General features: G+C 40.7%; 1 protein-coding gene across 4 annotated transcripts in view; it reads right to left on the minus strand.

Moving 5' to 3' along the window:
* svild (supervillin d) overlaps positions 1–22235 on the minus strand; it is an 89582-nt gene that overhangs the window by 53891 nt on the left and 13456 nt on the right. For 3 of the 4 annotated variants that reach the window (XR_011516894.1, XM_015976578.3, XM_015976579.3), the window contains exon 2: positions 694–1174. Coding sequence is in view for 3 of the 4 variants with exons in the window: in XM_015976578.3 (XP_015832064.3) it covers positions 694–1058 (365 nt within the window). In the remaining variant the exon portion in view is untranslated. Of the gene's footprint in view, positions 1–693; positions 1175–22235 lie in introns of those variants that run through there. The other variant, XM_070545607.1, reaches the window with a different exon arrangement.

The raw sequence follows: 22235 nt of genomic DNA on the forward strand, positions 1-22235 counted from the left end.
AAAAACAAGCAGCTTGAATGCAACTGCAGCAATGTGTGAAGAAGTTATCTAATTACCACAGACCAATTTTGGAAAAGCTGTGTTCACTTCAAACATCACATAGTTGTTCCCTCCATGTAAATTCTTCCCTCACTACAAGAACACACGCTATTTAGCGTTTTCAAATATGCTTGCATGTCAGTTCCACCTTAAAACTGTACTCTGAACACAATGAGCATTTGGTTGAAATGAGAGATATTCAATATCGTCTTTTTTATCCGGTATCCAACACACCGATACAGTCTGACCCTTAGTTTCCGATAGTGATATAAACTGATACAAATATATGAAGCCCCTCCTCATTAATTAAAACAAAGCTAAACTAAACTAACAAACATTGCATATCTCTATCATTCATGCTTAAACTTTAAACATCATCCGTGCAAAATATGACAACTACTTGAATTGAAGTTTTGAAAACAAGCAAAATATCTCAAGAACTAAACCTCGGATCTGTCATATTTTGACATTTTGAGTGAGAGGAGAAGCAGCTGAAGAGTTTGATGTACAATATGTGTGTTGGGAGTAAATGTTAGTAAAAATCGATACTGATAATGTCTGGTATTACATCTTTATGCCACCATTGGTCGATGATAGGCCGATAATATCAGGCATCTCTAATTAAAACTAAATGAGAATTTTTATAAAACACACCTGTAATGAGCAGGGATCTTTACAGATGAAACGGTCTCTGTTTTGAGGGAAGTCTTGGTCTCCTTTTCCTGGACCGGTTCAGCACCAACTCTCTCCACAGTATCAGCCACTCTATTTCTGACGCCCCTCCTCGTATACGTTGGCTCTGATCCATTTTCATCATGCTTTTCTTTCTCTTTGACATCTGAAGAGGTCGTTTCCGATGTCTCGCCAATTCTCCTGTCCCTTCGGACATACTTGGACATGAAGTCCTCAGTGTTGCCATATTGCTCAGCCAGTGCCCTTCTTCTTTCTGCCTTGTAACGAGCAATCCGCTCAGCCTTGGTCTCTGAGGCCGAGCTCTGCAGCGTGTCTATTCCGTCCATGATGAACTTCAACACTTATTAGGTCGCTGACTTTGAAGCAGTGTGTTCAACGAATATAGTTTATTGTGGGCTCTTCCTTCACAGTAGTGTCTCACTCCACCAATACCATGGCAGTGCTGCAAACAAAAGAAATAAAACGTTACTTGTGCATCACTGCATCGTTTAGTTTCAGATGAATGACTCCACATCTGGTTTAACCTGACCCCTCCGACTCATAAACAATGTCTGCCAGTTAAAAAAAATCACCCAAAAGCAGCAGCAAGACTCTCATTAAACCTTTATTTCACTGACTCATTCTGAGCGAGCTTGTAAAAAGAGTTAAAACAGGAGGAGAAAGTGAGAAACACACAATAAGTAACCCTACCAACACATTTTACTGCCAACTTGGGGCTAATCATCTAAGTTTCCAATATTGTAATGACTCAACTTTAGCTAGAAAATGTGAATATATGAAACAGATTTTCATTATTTTTTAATGGCTCTACTGTAAACATCCACCCTTTTCTGGATGTATGAAGCCAAACAAATAAATGCGGGACAAGTACCAGCTACTGTGTGTTTCTGAATATTTCACCACAATAAAATACTTCACAGGTAAAAATGATAGTCTAATCTAATGAGCTTAAGTTTGGAGGAAAAAAAAACATCAGGAGGTTGAGGTGCAGTCAGTTTGTTCCATTATGTAATCTTCGAAGAAAACCACAAACAGTTTGGATGCGGAGCCTTGGTAAACGCGCACACTTAAACGCATGCCAGCTGACAACAGCAATAATGATTATGTGCTGTTTCTGACCGCTCCACACATCAAGCACAGGGGCCTTTCCCCAGACACTTCTCACTGCACAAGTATGCCTCTGATGCTCTGGAAAAAGTCAAAGAGAAGAGAGGAAGGTAAAAACGCAGAGGGATGCAGATGTAGCCCCCAGGTCCTCCTCAAATTACAGGGCATCAGCTTAACTCAGCATAGAGGTTCTTACATTTATGGGATTTGGGTCAAAAGAAATAAGGGCAAATGTGTCTGGACAATGTGAGTAATGAGAGATATGAGGTGAAAATAAAGAGAAAATGTGGAAAATCATCATAGAATAAATAAGCAAACTCAGGGAAACTATTCTGCAAGCTTGAGGATGTTCTTCATGACCTAAACCACCTGCTGGTGGAGAAATCGAGCCAGAACTCTTGAACCTCTTAAAAACTAAAATACAGCTCTGAAATATTACTGTGATTCCGTGCATAAATCAGTGAATATGAGTGTGTTGTGTGAGACAGTAAGTGTGTCAACCTCCTCCACTAAACCAACAGCTCCTCGGGGATCAGAGTCACTCACTCATGAACGTTTATATGCGAATGGGATGGAAATTCCAAAAGACCTATCAGAATTATATGTTCAGCCTGTTAAATTGATGATTAAACTGAATAATTTTCCAGATTAACCCAATGAAAAATAACCCCTTACACTTGATCAAAACAGACTTAATATTTTCAATGGATTTATATTTATCTTTGCTACTCCGATTACATTTTAAACCTGTTCCAGTGCACAATAACAAAGTACTCACATTAGTGGAAAGAAGGCTGTTGAGCACTCAGCAGAAATCTGCTAACGTCTTGTTTTATTTTTGTTGGAATTTCAATAGGGATGCACAACATATCAGCATAAATATCTGTATCGGCTGATGTTAGTAATTTTTAACACATCAGTATCGGTCCGATAAATAAAACCGGGCCGATATTAACTGATATTTTTTCCATCTTGTCTCCATTTGTTTGCCTGTTTCAGAGGAAGAGGGGGGTGATGTGTAATTGTTTAGTCATGTGAACAGTGGTTGTAATCATCTCAGAAGCATAAATGTGTGTGGTGTGTGTACATAATAATGTAAATTCAGCTTTAATAATTTTCATTTTGCTGATTTTAGAAGCATTAATGTCAGCATGTCGGTATCAGCCAAAACAGTGATATTAATATCTGATATCGGCCCAGAATTTTCATATCGGTGCATCACTAAGTTTCAAGGATCCAAGCTAATTTTGCCCTTTTTGAAGATTCATGAGAGGTTTTTGAAGATAGTTCAAAGTATTTCTTTGAACATTAGCCCTTTTCCCCACCAGTTTTTAGCCAAGTACTTTTAAGTACTGATGTCTTTTTTTAAACGTATGTACTTTTTGTTAAGACTCATTACAGTAATCTAAACAATACATATAAAATAGCACGCCTAAACTAAAGAGATTAAATTGTTTTCTTATGAAAATAGTGAGAGCATCAGCCAATGTAAAACTAAAAATTACAACAAATTTGATTTCTGACATCAAAACAAGCAGAAAATGTGGTTGCTCCAGGACTGAAAATATTCAATACTCTTCAGAGTCAGAGTATCTTTTAATGTGGTAAGTGGCCTGTATTTGTTTATAGCCTTCTTTAGGGTTTTACAACCCCCCAAGGCGCTTCACAACAATCAGTCATCCACCAATTCACACACACATTCATATGCTGGAGATGATGAGCTACATTGTAGCCACAGCTGCCCTGGGGCAGACTGACAGATGCGATACTGCCCAACACCGGTGCCACCGAGCCCTCTGACCACCACCAGCAGGCAAGGCAGGACAAATGTCTTGCCCAAGGACATGGCAGCAGCACTCTCTGGCGGGAGTCAGGATCAAACCTGCTACCCGCTGTATCTCCTGAGCTACTGCTGCCCTAAACATATGTGAGAAATGTTTATTTCATTCTTCCTGTTGTGTTTTGAGAAATGTTTGAGTTTTGCAGCTGATAATACCGAGTGAACTCATTACGTGTCAGGAAACTTAGTAAAGAAAAAGGTAAACAAATTTTGCATGACATACACAAATACAATCATGTTAATAAAGTTACCTCACAAACCTCTAATGACACACTCACGTAAAGTGACTGCCAACCAAATCCTACAAACTGCCTTATGAAGGCAAAATGATCAGTGTTAGAATGTTGATTTCAGGACTATACACACACTTACATAATCACCTTGGCCTCTACCTATAAAAGGAGTGCAGCACAGTACGCTCATGTTTGTCCAAGTGGACCCAGAACATCAGGGGTATTTTGTTTGGAAGCTGCCTCTGTTGTTTCAAGTAGCAAAGAGGTGACTAAACATGCTGCAGTGAGTGAGTCAAACCTTAAATATTATCACTCCTACTAGCAATTGTGGACTCCAGATTATTTGCTTTGTTGTTCAAAACATTGCATAAAGTCTTTGACTACTTAAGACTGTTGTTTTAGAAATACAGCCAAAGAGGCATGCAAAGACATGCAGGACTTAAAAGTTGTCACCTTTACCTTGGTGGGTATTTAAACATTTACTACCTGTCAGTTCTTATGGGAAATTGTAATTTTGCGCTCTAGGGCATGCAAATAAACTGAATCCTTAGTTTCCTACCACTGGGGTGACTTTTTGTTGCTCTGGGGGGAGTTGCTGGCTTCAAATGGAAGATCTGTCCCAACAAGGTCAAATGCGTCACTTCCTGACCATGCCCAATATCCTTCTCTCTAAAAGCCAAAATGATGGCAAGTAGTTAATAAACTTGGTAAACACTGAGAGAAAATGCATGTAAAGGCTGTGAGACCATTTAAAATTGTGTCAGTACATTTAATTTGCATTAAAAGCAGCAAAAAGTTTTAGACATTTATTATGTTACAAGGAGATACAGTCATAACACACAATCACTTTAAGAGGGATTTGTTAGAGCTTTTTAGAATATAATAGTCACATGGTCTTAAGTTGGGAAACGGTTGAATGCCTTTTCCGGGTCCAGGTGAAGTTTGAATATCTCTGGGTCTTGTTCACAAATGAGGGAAGGTGGGGCGGTAGGCAGATTGATGCTGCGTCTACAGTAATACGGGCGTTGTACCAGTGTGTCGTGGTGAAGAGAGAGCTGTGCTGGATGGCAACGCTCTTGATTTACTGATTAATCCAAGTTCCAACTCTCATCTATGGTCAAGAGCTTTGTGAAGATGAATACAAGCGGCTGAAATGAGTTTTCTCTGCAGGGTGTCGGAGCTCTCCCCAGACACCCCAGGAGGGGCTCTGAGTAGATCCACCGCTCCTCCACATTGAAAAGAGCCAGTTGAGGTGTCCAACTGGGAGGAGACCCATGGGAAGACCCAGGGTACGCTGGAGCCCCAATCTCAATATTCGCACTTCCACCCTTGCTTCAAATGCGCGATCCCAACTAGGGATGTGAGTGCGTAGAATGTCCCGATTCTCAAGTGCGGAAGTTGATCACGCCCCTTTTGCACCCTTGATCTGCATTTCACCCAAGTCCACATTGTTGTGAACTTGGGTGAAGGACATTACCCACGATTCATTGCTGCAGGAGAAAAGGCTCAAGTTTCTATTCTGAAAATATGTATTTTCTAATGAAAGTAGTTTTAGTTAGTTGATGCTCAAAAACTTTTAGACAAAGCAGCAATGAATGTATATTAATTTCAAATAACCGTTTGACTGTTTGTTTAAAAGTTGTCAATAAAGGTTTTTGAAAAAAGTATCACAGCGACCAGCATCCCGGCATGCCTTGCGATCGATGACGCAAACACTGACAGAAACTAGATGATGGACTGATGGTTAATATACACATTTAAGTGTTTATAGAGGCAGTAGTGACCTACATGGCAGTACAAAAGGATGTGAAAAGTGATTTAGCATAATATGTCCCCTTTAAATGACAAAAACAAAAGGTTTAAACTTTGGAGCAGCATTATATCAGAAATGCAGAAGTCATAACAGCCAAGACAATAGAAACATAATGAATCAAGAACTGCAAATTCAAAGTGGTTCAACGAAATGTTCTGTTGTAAACATCTGAAATGTGCCACTTCTGCATCAGACTGTTATTGAACCAACGTGTTGCTGTCTAGAGTATTTGCGATATATTGTGTACGAAACACTCATTGCAAAAAATGATTTTAAATGTTTATAGATCAAAGTTTATAAATTTGGCAAACACTTTTGTCCAAAGTCATTTACAAATGAGGATGTAACAGTATTGAGGCTAACAATGCAATACTAACACTGGCCAAGTTTTGTCAGAGGTGACAAGTGTGACAGTGTAAAAATGTGAGAGTATAGATGTGAGCACACAAAGTGGGTAGTACAGGGTAGGTGGTAGGGTATGACTGCTGTTTCTGCATTTTGGCAACAAAGTAACATTTTTTAACTAATTGAGCACTAGTGTTGATAGTCGACAAAATCTAAATGCAAGCTAATTCAAATGTGTGCCAATTGTTATTCAGCTAGCAGTTAATTCCAAAAACACCAATTGAGGTAACGACCCCCAAGAAAACAGTTCATGCTTATTGAGGAAATGCTTTTCTCTATCCACTGAAGCAATGGGAAACCTATGCCTCTCATTCATATCTACTGAAACAAAACAAAAAACCATCGAGGAGTCTTCTTGAGATAAGAGGCAGACAGAACGCCGCCTCAACGCAAACGATGACCTGTTGCTCAACATTCTGTGTATTTCTCCTCAAAAATCACAAGTCTACACAAGAAAACAAAGCAGGAATGCAGCCACCACCCTCTTTGAGAACAGAGTATGTGCAAGGGAAAAGCCAGCAAAAATCAGCACATATATTCTTTAAACTCAACCTGAATCCTGAAAACAACCTGGTCACTAAACTACAACACCGTACAAGTACATCCAAGCAGCATTAGGCAAACATTCAAGGTATTATGACAGCCTTTAACCACAAATCCCACAGCTTTATACAAGGCATCAGTTTATTGGCAGCAGTTACAAGAAAAATGTGTCTAACTGAAATGTACAAAAAGGCTTGAAACGGCTGATGCACAGGGTACACTGATGCCTTGTAGTTTTTTTTTACGTTTTGGCACCAAAAGTCCCCTGGAATCCACCTAAACCTACAACAGACACAAGAGAAAACATCGAGAAACAATTTCCCTGCACTGGACAAAAAGAAAGGAAGCAGTTTTTGAAAGGGCCAGCTGCTGACACACTTTCTTCCTGAGGGAAAAGGGTGGAGAGTGGAAACTTCGCTTCACTGAAAAGACCAGGTGCCAGAACCCAAAAAATAGACTGGCCAGCAATATGTAAAATAAATTGTAAGCTGGTTCAGCAGACATTTAAGTTCAAGCAAAACAAAACGCAAAAGAGTGCACTTGATTTATGACTCAAATTTATACATCAAGCACAATTTCTTCCATAAAATAAAGTTGATTCTGATTCTGTGTGCCACATACCGAGAACCCAACATGTTTCTCATTAAAAAGCAATCATTTTGGCACTAAAGGCGGTTTAAGCACCCTGCCTCTAACAACCTTCAATTACAAATGCAGGGGATTACAACAATTCATCCTGATGAACGAAATGTGCCTCCACTAATAGTCAGTTTCAAATGATGATGCTGGCAGGAGGATGTGCTTGTCTGCCACAACATAAGCTCTTTTATTCACTCTTCTCTGCTTTTGAGCTGTCAAAAGAGGAGAAAAGTGAGGGGACGGTGTGGTTCAAGTGACAGGAAGGAAAAGCAGCACTAGGGGAAAGAGGTGCAATGAGGGTAGAATAAATACAAGAAGGAAAGGAGGACAAAAAAGGAAAACTGAAGTGCATAAAACAAGGGCATGACAAGAGCTGAGCTGAAGTCAAAGAAAGCAGAGAGAGGGGGGAATGAAGAGAATGGGCCTTTGTGTGGGTGGATGGGACAGGCTTTGTAGGGCATGTTTCCAGGGTGCCAAGAACCTCTGGGCCATTTTTTTTTTCTTTTAGGAAGGGGGGAAGGCTAGCACAGTGCCAGAGAATAATCCAGCCCCCCCCCCACCCCCCTCCTGCGTCATGAAGACACAAACTCCTTTAAATCCCCTTTACCAGAAGTCCTGCTGACTGTAGCCAGTTGACATAATAACCCTGGGGCACTCATGCTCCCTCTCTGTTCTACTTTAGTAACCAACACTGTAAAAACCTACTGACCTGCTCAGACCTGAGCATTTTCTATCACCAGAACAGACAAGGATGATGTACTGCATCACTTTAATGGAGCTTTAAACTTAAAAGCTTGTGTGTGTTTTGCTCCATTTACAGGCTCACTCGTCAGAGTCTTCCGGCTTTCCATTCACTGCATTCAAAGGGACCATTAAATGAAACACACAGGAAAGCAAACACGCACAGAAACACACTGGAGTGCAGGCTGACTCACACAAAACACGAAAATGAGGCCACAGATATATACACCAAGCCTTAAACAAGCCTGCAATCAAGGAAGTTGGGGGATGAGTAGGAAGGGTGGGGTTTATTGCACATCTAGCTAGTGGAACACACACACACACACACACACACGTCTGTCTTTCTATCATAGAGGGGACCCTCCATTGAGTTCCATTCATTTTTGTCATTTCACCATGCCTAACCCATTCCCCAACCATAACCAACACTGATCTATTCCTAACCTCAACCTTAACTAAAACTTCACCCTATACCTCTAACTGGTATAGTAAGCTTCTTGTATGCTTCTAAAAAAAATGAGGACCAAAACAATGTCCTCACTTCGAATAATGTCCTCACATTGTAGGGAAAATGGTCAAAATGGTCCTCAGTATGTAGTATGTACAAGAAAACACACACACACACACACACACACACACACACACACACACACACACACACACACACACACACACACACACAGACATTTGTATGTCTGTTGGAATGTTTTGCAAGCCAGAAAGACCCACATTGTTTTTAAAAAGACATGTATAATATAAAACTACAATTAGAGGATTTACCATTACACTTACATACCGTGCACACTCAAACAAAAAGGACTGCTGGACACAAGAAAGCATCCCACACTGCCTACTTAGAATTAAAAGTCCTCAAACTGACCATGAGCTGCACCGATTAGAGTGATTCGAATAAGTGCCTACTCTTCCAAGCCTGATAGTGTGAGAACACTTTACTGTGCCACCCTTTCATGTTCATACTGAATAATTTTACACAATTTTATAACAGCTAAAACGGCAAATCTGCAAAACAAGCTCGCTTAAAGCTATTTTTTCGTGTCTCTTAACAGCATTCTAACATAGTATAACTATAAAAATATTTTAGGGTATAACAAAAAAAATAAATAAAGTGGTTCTCTGGCATTTGACTAAAACCCTCCACCAATAACACAGCTCAGTCCGAAACCAACAATTGGACCATCCGCTATAAAAAAGATCGTTTTCCCTTACTTTCAGAACACTACTGGTAAGGCAAGTTCTCCGTTCAATTGTTTCAGAGAAGAAGGAACAGATGGCTGCTGCCACTTCAACTTTAGGACAAACAACCTACAAACGAAAAACACCACTTGAAGTCATGGGACAACGAACGATGTTCGGACCTAGAAAACAGTGACTGGTCTTAAGCGCTCTCTCGTTTCCTCTGGCAATGCTGATTTCCGGTATCAGGGGAGCGTGGTGAAGGGGATGATAGCCAAAGTGAGGGGTGAGAGTTCTGTGACAGTGTTTGTGTTTAAAAGCTAGCTTGTTTTGCAGATTTGATATTGCAGCTCTAGATTGCCTGGATGTGGAAAATTTGACAAATGAGCTTTGACATTTTAAGATAAAACCTTTAAGGCCTAGAATGACAGCAACTAATTTTCTAATAACACTAATTGTCACTCCCGTCCCAACAATAACTGGTAGGTTATCAATAGAGTAGGGCTGAAACGATTCCTTGAGTACCTCGAATAATTCGAGTACAAAAAAATCCTCGAGTCAAATTCTCTGCCTCGAGGCTTCGTTTAATTCATGTTTAATTAATTCATGGCTTTGCAATCACCCGGGATCATGTTTCACCCAGACCGAAATAAGTGACGCACATACATACAGCACTGAATGCACACGCGAGTAGCGAATGTAACTTAACTTTTTCTTAAGCCATGGCGGACAACGTGAACCCCGGTGGAGTGCGAAAAAGACAGAAAATGTCAAAGGTGTGGGACCATTTTTCACTTTGTAAGGCGGAAAACGTAGTCCAGTTTAAAAACTGTAAAATGGATTTAGCCTACCACAACACCACATCCTCCATGCTGCAGCACCTGACCAGGAAACATCCACATGTAAATGTCACTTCTGCAAGCGGACTCAGAGCCTCTACAAGATAATGCATTTTAGCCTGTATTTCTATATATTCCGCAAACACTGTGCGACTTTTTCGTTTGTAGCACTCAGTTTCAGCTCACACTGTGCGTCTGGTAGCAACACGTCAGTCTAAAAATGTGCTAACAATAGCAGTTTTTACAACACATGAGACTTTTTATTGTGTTGTTATTAATGACCGTTGTCCCTCAGGATTGCTGCAGAAGGACACAGGTATTTATGAGAGTGACGGAGGAAAACGAAAGAAAGTAAATAAACGTTGTGTGATCAGTATAATTTGACATAACCACGGCAAACATGCTTTCTCAACAATCCTTGTTAGTGTGAGAAAAAAAAGTGTAGAAATTAAAATGGACGTGTGTTAATAGGGAAATAGCTGGCGAGCCATGTTTGTGCATGCGCCGTGAGCGGTTCTGGTGCTGTTTGGGCCACAGCCGCTCGCATTTGTTTACTGTAAAGTAAAGTTGAAGTGCTGAAGTTTTGAAAACTAATTTTGAATAAAACTTGAAAAATACCTGGCAATTGCATGCTCATTTTAAGAGGTCTTTCACATTTTATAACATGCTATTTGATATAATGGTTTACAAACGCAAAAGGGTAATTTATTAGAGTACTCGATTAATCGATAAAATATTCGATAGAGTACTCGATTAAAAAATATTCGATAGCTGCAGCCCTACAATAGAGTACAACGTGCATGTTTTATATCAGTCCCTTGTAGGGCCTCTAACCATATAAAACTGTCTTTTCTTTCATTTTTGTCTTTCATTACAATTGGCAACATAGTAACTGCAGAGCTGCCATCCCCTTGAAACCATTAAGACATTTTCCATCCATCAACAACTTATCAAATCAACTCCATTCCCAGAACGTCTGCTTGCAAAAGATAAACTCAAGCAAGAGCAGAACCAAAAAAGAGAAGATGAGCATGGGGAGGGGGTGATGATCGTTGGGGTGGAATGTCTCATCCAGGGTTTCTCCCTCTTAGCTCCCTGGTGTCCAGTGAGCAGAGCAGACACCATCTGGCCAGCTGGAATGCACCCGAGCAGGGGGCTGGAGGAGTTAGGGGGTCTGCAGGGGGATGGGTAAGAGCTGAGAGATGGGAGGATTAACAGTAGCGGTGTTAACCATTTTGTGCCAAACATTAACAAATTCTGAAGGGTATTTCTATGTGATAGCTTTGAGTAATAACTAAGGGTGGGAGATCTAATCTAATTTAAGATAAGATAAAGATAAAATGGCTTTATTGCCAATGAACAGTGAGATTGAAATCAGGCATTTTGCAGTGCAACACTGTTTCAATAAAAACATTATTGCAAAAAATAACATAGTTGTCGTCATCGTCTTCATCTTCCTCCGCTTATTTGGGGCTGGGTCGCAGGGGCAGCATCCCAACTAGGGAGCTCCAGACCGTCCTCCCCCAGCCACCTCCACCAGCTCCTCCGGCAGGACCCCAAGGCGTTCCCGGACTAGATTGGAGATGTAACCTCTTCAACGTGTCCTGGGTCGACCCGGGGGCCTCCTGCCGGCAGGACATGCCCGAAACACCTCCCAAGGAAGGCGTCCAGGAGGCATCCTGACCAGATGCCCAAACCACCTCAACTGGCTCCTTTCGATCTGGAGGAGCAGCGGTTCTTCTCCGAGTCCCTCCCGAATGTCCGAGCTCCTCACCCTCTCGCTAAGGCTGAGCCCAGCCACCCTACGGAGGAAACTCATTTTGGCCGCTTGTATTCGTGATCTTGTTCTTTCGGTCATTACCCAAAGCTCATGACCATAGGTAAGGATTGGGACGTAGATTGACCGGTAAATCGAGAGCCTGGCTTTCTGGTTCAGCTCCCTCTTCACCACGACAGATCGGCTCAGCGTCAGCATCACTGCAGACACCGAACCAATCAGCCTGTCGATCTCCCGATCCCTCCTACCCTCACTCATGAACAAGAACCAGAGATACAAACTCCTCCACTTGAATTTAACATAAATTATTAAATACCTACTAGTAGAAAAAATTAAAACTAATAATAAATAATACATTGCAGGCAATAAGGGTGTGGCGCAAGGCCTGGAATTTACTTGCTGTTCAACCTCACATTGGCTGTGTCTTTGTTCACATACTTGCTGCTACATGGTACGTAGTACCAGAGTGTTCCACTAGGGGTGTACTAGAGAACTCAGACCGGATAGAGAGCCGAGTTTGTGGGTACAATTAAAACAAACGTGGCTTCAAATAAAAGAGCTCACTAATTGGTTAAAATTTGAGATCATGACAGAAAAAAAGACAACAGCTGTATCGTAGATGGTGTGAAAGTTTACTGGTTAGTCGTACACTGCAGTGTTCGGACAGGTTGCGTTAATTTCAGGGGACGTACACAAACAACGCTTCAAAAAAACGCATGTCATTTTAAACAAGCACTTGCGTCGTTAAACAGCAAGTATATCACAGCCCTAAGACGTGATAAGTATGCAGAGGGTAATAAATTAGGTATTTTTCTAGATGGATTCACAGCAAGTCATTGCACATAATAGAATATTGCACAGTAGGTATTGCCCAATAAACTGAGTCAGTAAATGGACTTTACTGTGATGATGGCTTGTGGAAGGAAGCTGAAGCAGCTTTGTGAGGGGAGCATGTTAAAGAGGTCATGGCCAGGGTAGGAGCTGTCCTTGATGGCATGTCTTCCTCTGTTGAGGCAGCAGAAGATGTAAATGTTCATCAAGGAGGGGAGACAGCACCTAATGATCTTCTGCACTATTGTTACCATTCTCTGGGGCCTCACCCTATCTCCCATGGTGCAGTTGCCATACCATACCATGGTGAAATAATCACTTATTAAATAAAATCAAGTTATTATGGTGCCTCCTTTGAGGCAGAAACAGAATTTTCAACTTCAAAATACATCTCTATTACCAAACTTTTTATTACGTGTTTTTTCTTGATGGTTTTATTTTTAGTATGGATTTCAGGGTTTCCTCCAGCACTTTATAAGCCTGGCGGCGCGCCAGGCTAAGCGTCACGCCCCGCTCCCCTCCCTGACCCTACCGTGCCCTCTGACACAAACGGCTCAACGAAAACAGAGCCCATCAGCTAATACTGTTGAGAAACAGCAGTGGAATGTGTGCAACCCCCCCCCCCCCCCATGGAGGAGCGCTGCAGGACGAAGCGTGCAACCCCCCCCCCCCCCCCCCCCCCCCCCAAAAAAACCTCTGACGGCCGAATCCGCCAGCCTTAACTCATTTTCTGGGGGAAACCCTGAAAACAATGATTTATGTTCAGTGAAGTATTGTTTTTAACTGAAAATTAAGAAAATTATTTTGGGCTTTATTAATAACTTTTTGGAAGTAAGTTAGTTTGGGGGTCGTTAAAATAGTTTGCTTTAAAATTGCAAAATTGTCAAATATAAGAGTCAGGTAAAAATACCAGCTGACATGTATCAGTTATCATTTTATAATCACATCACAAGCCTCTGAATCATAATCAGCTCAAATCTTGAGAAGCTTCTAGTTCTAAATATTTTCCTGAATGATATCTGCTAAATATTACTGAGGTTAGTAAAATGTTTATTATATAAAAGTTTTCACAAAAGATGTGTAACATGTCTAACAGTATTTCAACAAATATTTGCAAATGAACAACCTACTTGCCCAGAAAAATTAAAAATATCCCTCAAATATGGCTTTTTGATCAATTTAATTATTTTATAGCTCTGGGAACAGATGCTTCATGATGCAGAATTAATGCAAAAATAACAGAAAAAAAAGAGGTAAGTTCAGCATTGCATTTTTTTTCCTCTGTCCTATTAACCCTCCCACTGTCTTCATGGGTGACCCCGTGAGGAAAGTTGACAATTGAGCAGGATTGATGGTTCATCCGTTGAGGTCCGCGTGGCAGGGGATAGGTGGTGCTCACTCCTCACCCCTGCCACATGGACCCAAGGAACAAACCATCAACCCAGCTCAATCAACTTTCCTCGTGGGGTCACATCCATTAGGACAGTGGGAGGGTTAAATAAAGTTACAATGTCCAACATTCCCCTTTCTGACCTGCACTAATCTAAAGTATCCTGAAACTCTTACATTTGGTATACTAATCATGTGTGAGAGTCCCTGTTTTGTTCATTAATGCTCCACAGCAACATCTGTCCCTCACATGGGAGTGAAGACAATAAAACCCTGTTAGACAAACAGAGCATTGCCGTGAAGTTATTAGTTTTAGAAATTCAAAAAATGATCAGCTTCATTCTTCAGCTTTGTTTGGTGTCGATTGAAATTCTGGTCAAACACGGAGCTAAAATACAAAAGTGGAGAAAGTCTTTTGCTGGAATGGAACATATTACGAGTGTGCATATCAAACACAGTTGTAAAGCACATGATGTGCAAGTAGTGCTTTGAAAACATCACTGAAATGACCTTTGCAGCAAAGATACTAACCAAATAGTTTTCATCGCAGTCATGAGGCTGGAAGCGCTTTACTGTCTGCTGGCTAGGTTTATAAATTTACTTTGGCAGAGATGAAGCTGAGGGTAAACCCTGGTGCTTTCCCCCGTAGTTAGGGCTATAGCTCACATCCTCTGCTTTGTACAAACGTGTAGGGCTGCAGCTATCGAATATTTTTGTAATCGAGTACTCTATCGAATCTTTTTTTTTGATTAATCGAGTACTCTAATAAATTACCCTTTTGTGTTCGTAAACCTTTATATCTTATATTGATGAGCCAAGATGGCGCCGAGTATGGCTGCCTCGTCGCGAGCTCCACCAAGTTCCAACATTACACGCTCCATACTGTACATTAATGCCACTGTTTTGCACATACCAACCTCTGTACATTTTATATCTCTTATCTTATTGTTTACTTTATTCATTTGTATACTTAGATTAGCCATTTTTATATTTTACTTGTTTTTACATTACTGTATTTTTGCACAACTCTGTTGCTGTGAAGCTCGCACACAAGAATTTCACTCGCATGTACTGTACCAGTGTACCTGCACATGTGACGTGACAATAAAAGTGATTTGATTTGATATCAAATAGCATGTTATAATTATGAAAGACCTCTTAAAATGAGCAAGCAATTGCCAGTTATTCTTCAAGTTTTATTCAAAATTAGTTTGCATAACTTCAGCACTTCAACTTTACTTCACAGTAAACAAATGCCTGTGCAAAAAATAAGTAAACAACCTGAGCCGATTTTCCCCTCGTGCGAGAATCTGCTAGCCTGCAAGCCAGACAAAAACTAGGAGAATAACGCTGCGAGCGGCTGTGGCCCAAACAGAACCAGAACCGCTCACGGCGCAAACAGCTCGCCGGCTGTTTCCCTATTAACACACGTCCGTTTTAATTTCCACACTTTTTTTTCTCACACTAACAAGGATTGCCAAAAGCATGTTTGCTGTGGTTTTGTCAAATTATACTGATCACAAAACATTTACTTCCTTTCTTTCGTTTTCCTCCGCCACTCATAAATACCTGTGTCCTCCTGCAGAAACCCCGAGGGACAACAGACATCAATAACACAATAAAAAATCCGACGTGTTGTGTAAAAACTGCTATTTTTTAGCACATTTTAAGTCCGACGTGTTGCTACCAGACGTAAGGTGTGAGCTGAAACGGAGCGCTACAAACGAAAAAGTCGCAGAGTCCGCAGAATATATAGAAATACAGGCTAAAAAGCATTATCTTGTAGAGGCTCAGAGTCCGCTTGCAGAAGTGACATTTACAGGTGCTGCAGCACGGAGGATGTGGTGTTGTGGTAGGCTAAATCCATTTTACAGTATTTATACTGGACTACGTTTTCTGCCTTACGACGTGAAAAATGGCCCCACAACTTTGACATTTTCTGTCTTTTTCGCCCTCCACCGGGGTCTACGTTGTCCGACATGGCTTAAGAGAAAGTTAAGTTATATTCGCTACTCGCGTGTGCATTCAGTCCAGTGGGCATGTGCGTCACTTATTTCGGTCCGGGTGAAACATGACCCCGGGCGATTGAAAAGCCATGAATTAATTAAATATGAATTAAACGAATCCTCGAGGCAGAGAATTTGACTCGAGGATTTTTTGTACTCGAATTATTCGAGGTACTCGAGGAATCGTTTCAGCTCTACAAACGTGTGTGCTGTGGAACCTTTTGGTTGAGTTCAAACTCCAAAACAGAGAGAAGTCATACCCAAAGAGAAGACAGGGATGGGGTTGAGTGGGTGGAACCTGTGTTTCGTTAACTACAGCCAACTTTTATATGTCAACTGCCACATGTTACTTAACTGTTAGGTAACAAAGCCAAGTACAGCACGGCAAAGCCTGGGTAAGGCTGGAAACTGCAGTAATAACGAAATGCTGTATTGCTGGCATGTGAGCGCATAATTACAGGGCTTAAAATATTTTCAAATGAGCGATCCCATTTGTTACATTTACAGTAAGCTAGGTAAGCAGTGTGACATGATTGCCTTGTAACAAAACTTTAGATTTTTTGCAGCCACCATTGTAAAAAGTAGACGTTGAATCAATCAAAGTCATTTATTGTCATTTCTACCACATGTGCAAGACATACAGAGAAACGAATTTGAGTTTCAGTACACACAATTCAGAGATCAGACATACATGGGCAAGACACATGACAACAATTGGTGACTGCGGTCATTCGCAACATGAGTCGCGCTACCTTAGCTGCAATCCAGAGTTTTCCCTCTTTCAGGAATTATGCATGATTTATTCTTTTAAATCCATAAAAATTAAATTCTTACCCTGTGTTGTGATATACCGTAGGCAATATGTCAACCTTTCTGTTTTTGCTAAGCCTACCCTTGTTTTGTAGAGCCCCACGCAATTTAAATTGAGTATCGTTCAGCATTCGCCAATAGCGTTAGACATCCACTTACATACAGATATCAATAATAAAGAGCTGGTAACATTTCTTATGGACAAGTAAGTCTCTCGTATTTATAGGGAGCCCAAGTCTCCTCCCTTTTCAGGCGGCTCATTAGTCCCTGGAAGAACAAAAAATGAATGCAAGTCATCAGGGCTAAAACTGCTTTTTTTAATTCGCTCTGCCTCATGCCCTGGATCACACATATGTTAAACGAAAACTAATGATGGGTTTAGCAGGAGTAGATTACAAAAAAACATTTTCTCCAACAGCTAATATGACTTCTTTATGCACATTAATGCAGCTTGCAGCACAGAATGACTTGGAGATGCATCAGATGGATTTAAAAACAGCATATCTGAATGCTTTCATTGACTACGAAGTGTACATTGAACAGCCTGAAGGCTCTGAAATCAAGTCAGACACAGGTCAAAAGTTTGTGTGCTGGTTGAACAAATTATATGGTCTAAAGCAGTCTGGGAGGAACTGGAATAAAATGCTACATTTTTGTCTTTGCAAATGTCGTTTTATACAGAATGAAGCAGATCACTGTGTTTTTAGTAAACAAACAGAATATGGAAAAACTCATCTGTTAATCTGGGTTGAGTTGTATCAAAGAGTCACTTGAAGAAGTAAAAGAAATGTTAACAAAAATGTTTAGGATGAAAGACGTCGGTAAACTAAAAACTTTCTTGGGTATTGAGTTTATACAGAAAGGAGAGATAAAGATGAACCAAACGAGATTCATAACAAAAATTTTGGAAAGATTTGGTATGTCTGATTGTAAAGCAAGGTGGTGAATCTATTGATGCAAAAAGGTATCGTGAAATGGTTGGCAGTTTAATCTATGTAATGACTCGTACAAGGCCTGACATTATGTTGGATTGTTAGTAAACTTTGCAAGCATCTGTCCAAACCAAAATAACAACACCTGACAGCAACAAAACATGTGTTAAGATATCTAAAAGGGACAATAAATCAAGAACTGTGTTATACAAAACGTGAAGAAAAGCTTGAACTTGTAGCTTATAGTGATGCAGATTGGGCTTCAGATCACAACTGACAGATGCAGCACTACAGGCTACTGCTTTAGCTTTAACAAAAATGGCCCTTTTATCTCTTGGAAAACCAAGAAACAGCATAGTGTTACTTTATCAACGTGTGAAGCAGAATATATAGCTCTAGCTACCACAATACAGGAGTTAATATCTTTTGCAACTGATAAAAGGGTTGAGTGATGAGTGTTATGTGCCTGTAAAAATCTTGAGATAATCAAGGTGCTATCGCTTTGTCTAAGAATCCAGTCTGTCGTCAGAGATGTAAACACATAGACATAAAGTATCACTTTATTAGATCTATGTTGAATGATGGAAAGATAACCATTGAGTATTGTCCAACAACAGACATGGTTGCAGATGTTTTAACAAAGTCTGTAACAAAGGTCAAGATGGATAGATTCAAGAAATATTTGTTTGGAATGTAAATTGATTTTGTCATAATGGATAATAATGTTAATGGACAAGTTCACTGTATAAGAGCAAGTGGGGGTGTTAAGCTTTGTTGATTAGTTGTGCTCTTACAGCTGGGACTGATCTGTGAACATGCGTAAATAAAAGGATGCAGTGCTGCTGCAGCAACCCCCCCCCCCCGGTCCCCACTGATTAGTGCCTGCATGGTGCTTGTTCGTTCCTCCATCAAGATTCATTGGCCGTCGGTTCTCCTGTCTTGAAATGGCAGCGTCAACACAACCACGCCAGTCATACTTTGAGATATATCAGCATGTAGAAATGTATAATTAGCATGACTACAAATTAGACATCTGCAAGTCACATATATGACGTCACCACAGAATCTCCTCTCCCCAGCGTAGCTGCTACTTACCACATGGCAAGATTTATGATGGTTCTTTCCTCCTGAAGGAAGGATTTGAAGTTCGCTAAACTTACAGCCATTTTACCTCAGTTTTTCCCTGTGTCTGGTTTGAGGACGTCACTTTTGTCAAGCGCATTTGTAGTCCTGGATTTATTTTCACGCAAAACCTAAAATAACTTTTCAACTCATTCAAAAATAAGCTCTTTCTTGGTATCGAAATGCATCTTTAAAATTCACATAACAAGCAGAATTAGAAAATAGCATCTTTAACCCCACTGACTTGCATTCATTTTTTCATTCTTTCGGGGACTCACGGTCCAGGAGTAGATGGGCGTGACTTAGGCTCCCTATATAGATGGTAAAATGTAGTTACACTGAATTTCTACAATTTTCATACAGAGTCTGGCCTATACCTTTAAGGGTGAGTTGGCAGTGGGTTAATAAGACAAAAGCACATTTATTAAATCACTAGATGGCACTCCATAAAACTGTGTCAAACGTCAGAATGATTTAAGTAAAGGTAATTATTAGGGATGTAAGAAAATATCGACATGGCAATATATCATATTTTTCCTGCAATATATTATTATTATTATTCAAAAGCTGTGTATCAAATATTTGGAAGAATTTTCAAGCAACCATGCGTGTATTTTCTTTTATTTGCATGCAATTCAAACACCGACCTCTAGTTAGCAGAAATGCGCAATGGGTTTTGTTTCCACAATTGAAATGTAAATCCCTCTATTATGGTTCAAATACCTCATGTTAAACATGTTAAGTATCAGTCTGGACTGTTTATAGAATTTTCCTACAATAAATTCAGTCCAAAAAAATAAATCGCTAATATCCTCTGGCTGAATGTATCAGCCAGAGGCCTAACCCCCAAATTCCACTACCTCCGCTCCGCTGCGCTATGCTCCGACACGAACGCCGGAGCAAAATCGGTCCGGTTCTAGTCAATCAGAGCTATTCCACTACTGCGGCCGTGCTCCGGCAGTGCGGCGCCGTGCGCCGCCCTCTGTTCCGGCGTGCGGCAAAAATAGAATCGATCCTATTTTCGCCGGACGCTGGAGCACCTCCGCAGTAAATGGACAGAAATCACAACCGCCCAACAGGAAAAGGAGCAAGCACAACTTCCGTTTTTCACAATAAATCGATAAACAAAAGGCGTTTTTTGTTTCATATGCACAGGTTTAACAACTTTTAACAACTATCAATGGCGGCTGAAGTTTAAATGCACAAAAGTAAGCCATAAATACAGTTTCCACTATCAAAGTAGTCACACTTTGTTGATCCAAACACTGCTGATCTCTCAACACAAATGATGGGCAGATTAAACAGTTCATGCCGATGCTTCTCCCACACAACGGGTGTTTGGATCTAACTTCCGCGTTTATTGCTCGGACTGTATCGCAAGATCTCGAAAGTCCCGCGCATGCTTGTTTGCCCACCTCAGGTCTCCGCACCGGAGCGGAGCCGTTGTAGAGCGGGTACCAGTAAAAATTGAGTTTGGAAGCGAGCGGCTGCGGAAGGCGGGGCGGAGGTAGTGGAATTTGGGGGTGAGCCTGATTGTGATACGTATCGTATCGCCAGAATTTTACCAATACACCTCCCTAGTAATTATTTGGTTTGTTATGAAGGAGAGCTTATATTTGAGAAACACTATATGATTAAACTATAGTAGTGAATAAAAAATTTAATCAGTGACACAAGGTAGATTTCAAATAAAATATACAGACTTTTATCATATATTGTGATGAAACCCACGTTTATTACTATATTAGACTTGATCTCATCCATCTCATTCTGAGAGCATAACTTAAGCATTGGTAAAAAAAAAAAAAAGAAAAAAAGAAAAAAAAAAGGACAACAGAGACGTGGAATAAAACAGGGTTCTGCTTGCGTTTGCCAAAATAAAAACGACCAAACAAAAGGAAAAAGTTACACTTTCCAAACATTTTATGCACCCTTTGAAGGAATGAAACAAATAGTTCAGCTGTCAAGTAGCAAGGCAAAATGTCTAACCAATATTTTTTGCCATTCCAAAATCATTCAAAACACAAGTCTGTGATTTTTACATTTGCACACCTTGTAAAGATTTTATTTTATTTTGAAGTCACCCCGGCTTTCCACAGGAGCCGTCAGCAGCACGTTACTGCAGCAGCACGTCATAGCTGCTGATAGGAACCGCTGTGGTCAACAGAACCTTTTCCACTGGAGCCGTCAGCAGCGCGAGTTGGCCGCGTCTCAGGAGCAGCATGTCACGGCCTTTACGCGCCAGTTCTATTTTCTACGTGCGACGCCTCTGAAATGAGTCAAGTTCGACTTTTTGGGGAGGGAAAGACAGGAAATCGGACGCGGAAATGGAGAGAAGCTCCCGAGATTTTCAGAATAAAGAACGTACTGCCTTCCGGTTGCTTTACTTTAAAAAAGGTTACTAACTGTGCGGCCCCGTGAGAAATTATCACCTAGCTAGTCACTCGTGTGACTTCGTGCTCGGTCGGTGACAGCTGCTCCCCTGCTGCTTCGCGTCTCGTGGGAAGGGCCAAGCAGCAGCTTACGCGAGCAAGACGTGCTGCTGCAGTAACGTGCTGCTGACGGCTCCTGTGGAAACCCGGGGTTAGGGAATCAAATAAGTGAAACTTGATTCTTAGTTGTGGTTGTATGAAGGAAAAAAAGAAGACCTACACAAAAACAAAACATGTCTTAGCAGCAAGGGTCCTTATCCAGGAGATACTCTTACAACCAAAGAATTCAGATCACACAGGTGTATTCGAAAGCAGCTGATCACATCCATTGCAAAAGACAAGAAACACACTCTGCAATTAAAAATAGGAAGACAACTTTTAACACTCTGCTCTGAGGAGAAAAACAGAGGGAACATTTTTAAGCCTTTTTTCTTGCACAACACCATCTGAACCAGGAAGGCCTTGGGAAGTGTGTTGTGACACAAACAGCTGCGATGCCTTGCAGTGGGAAAATGACAGTCTGGAAAGCCTCAAACACCATAACCTCTGGATATGAAGCCTCAATCAGCTTCACTCTACTCATTATATGAAGCTACTCTTAAAATGAAAGATGCCTTATCTAAAAGAAAACTGCTTCCTTTTTTAAAGATTGTATGGAAAACAGGAACTTATACCACCAACTGCACGTTTTTTCACCAAATTTTTAATTAGCAACGTGGAACTAATATTGATGGCTCTCCTCAGGGTTGTGCACATTCTTGTCACTCTGCATTAACAGCTGCACCTCTGTTGATGAATCTTTCAAACTTTGCAGACACCACAATGCTCATTTGGTTGTGGCTATAAACAG

The sequence above is a fragment of the Nothobranchius furzeri genome, chromosome 16 (assembly GCF_043380555.1).
Source record: "Nothobranchius furzeri strain GRZ-AD chromosome 16, NfurGRZ-RIMD1, whole genome shotgun sequence".
Lineage (NCBI taxonomy): Eukaryota > Metazoa > Chordata > Actinopteri > Cyprinodontiformes > Nothobranchiidae > Nothobranchius > Nothobranchius furzeri.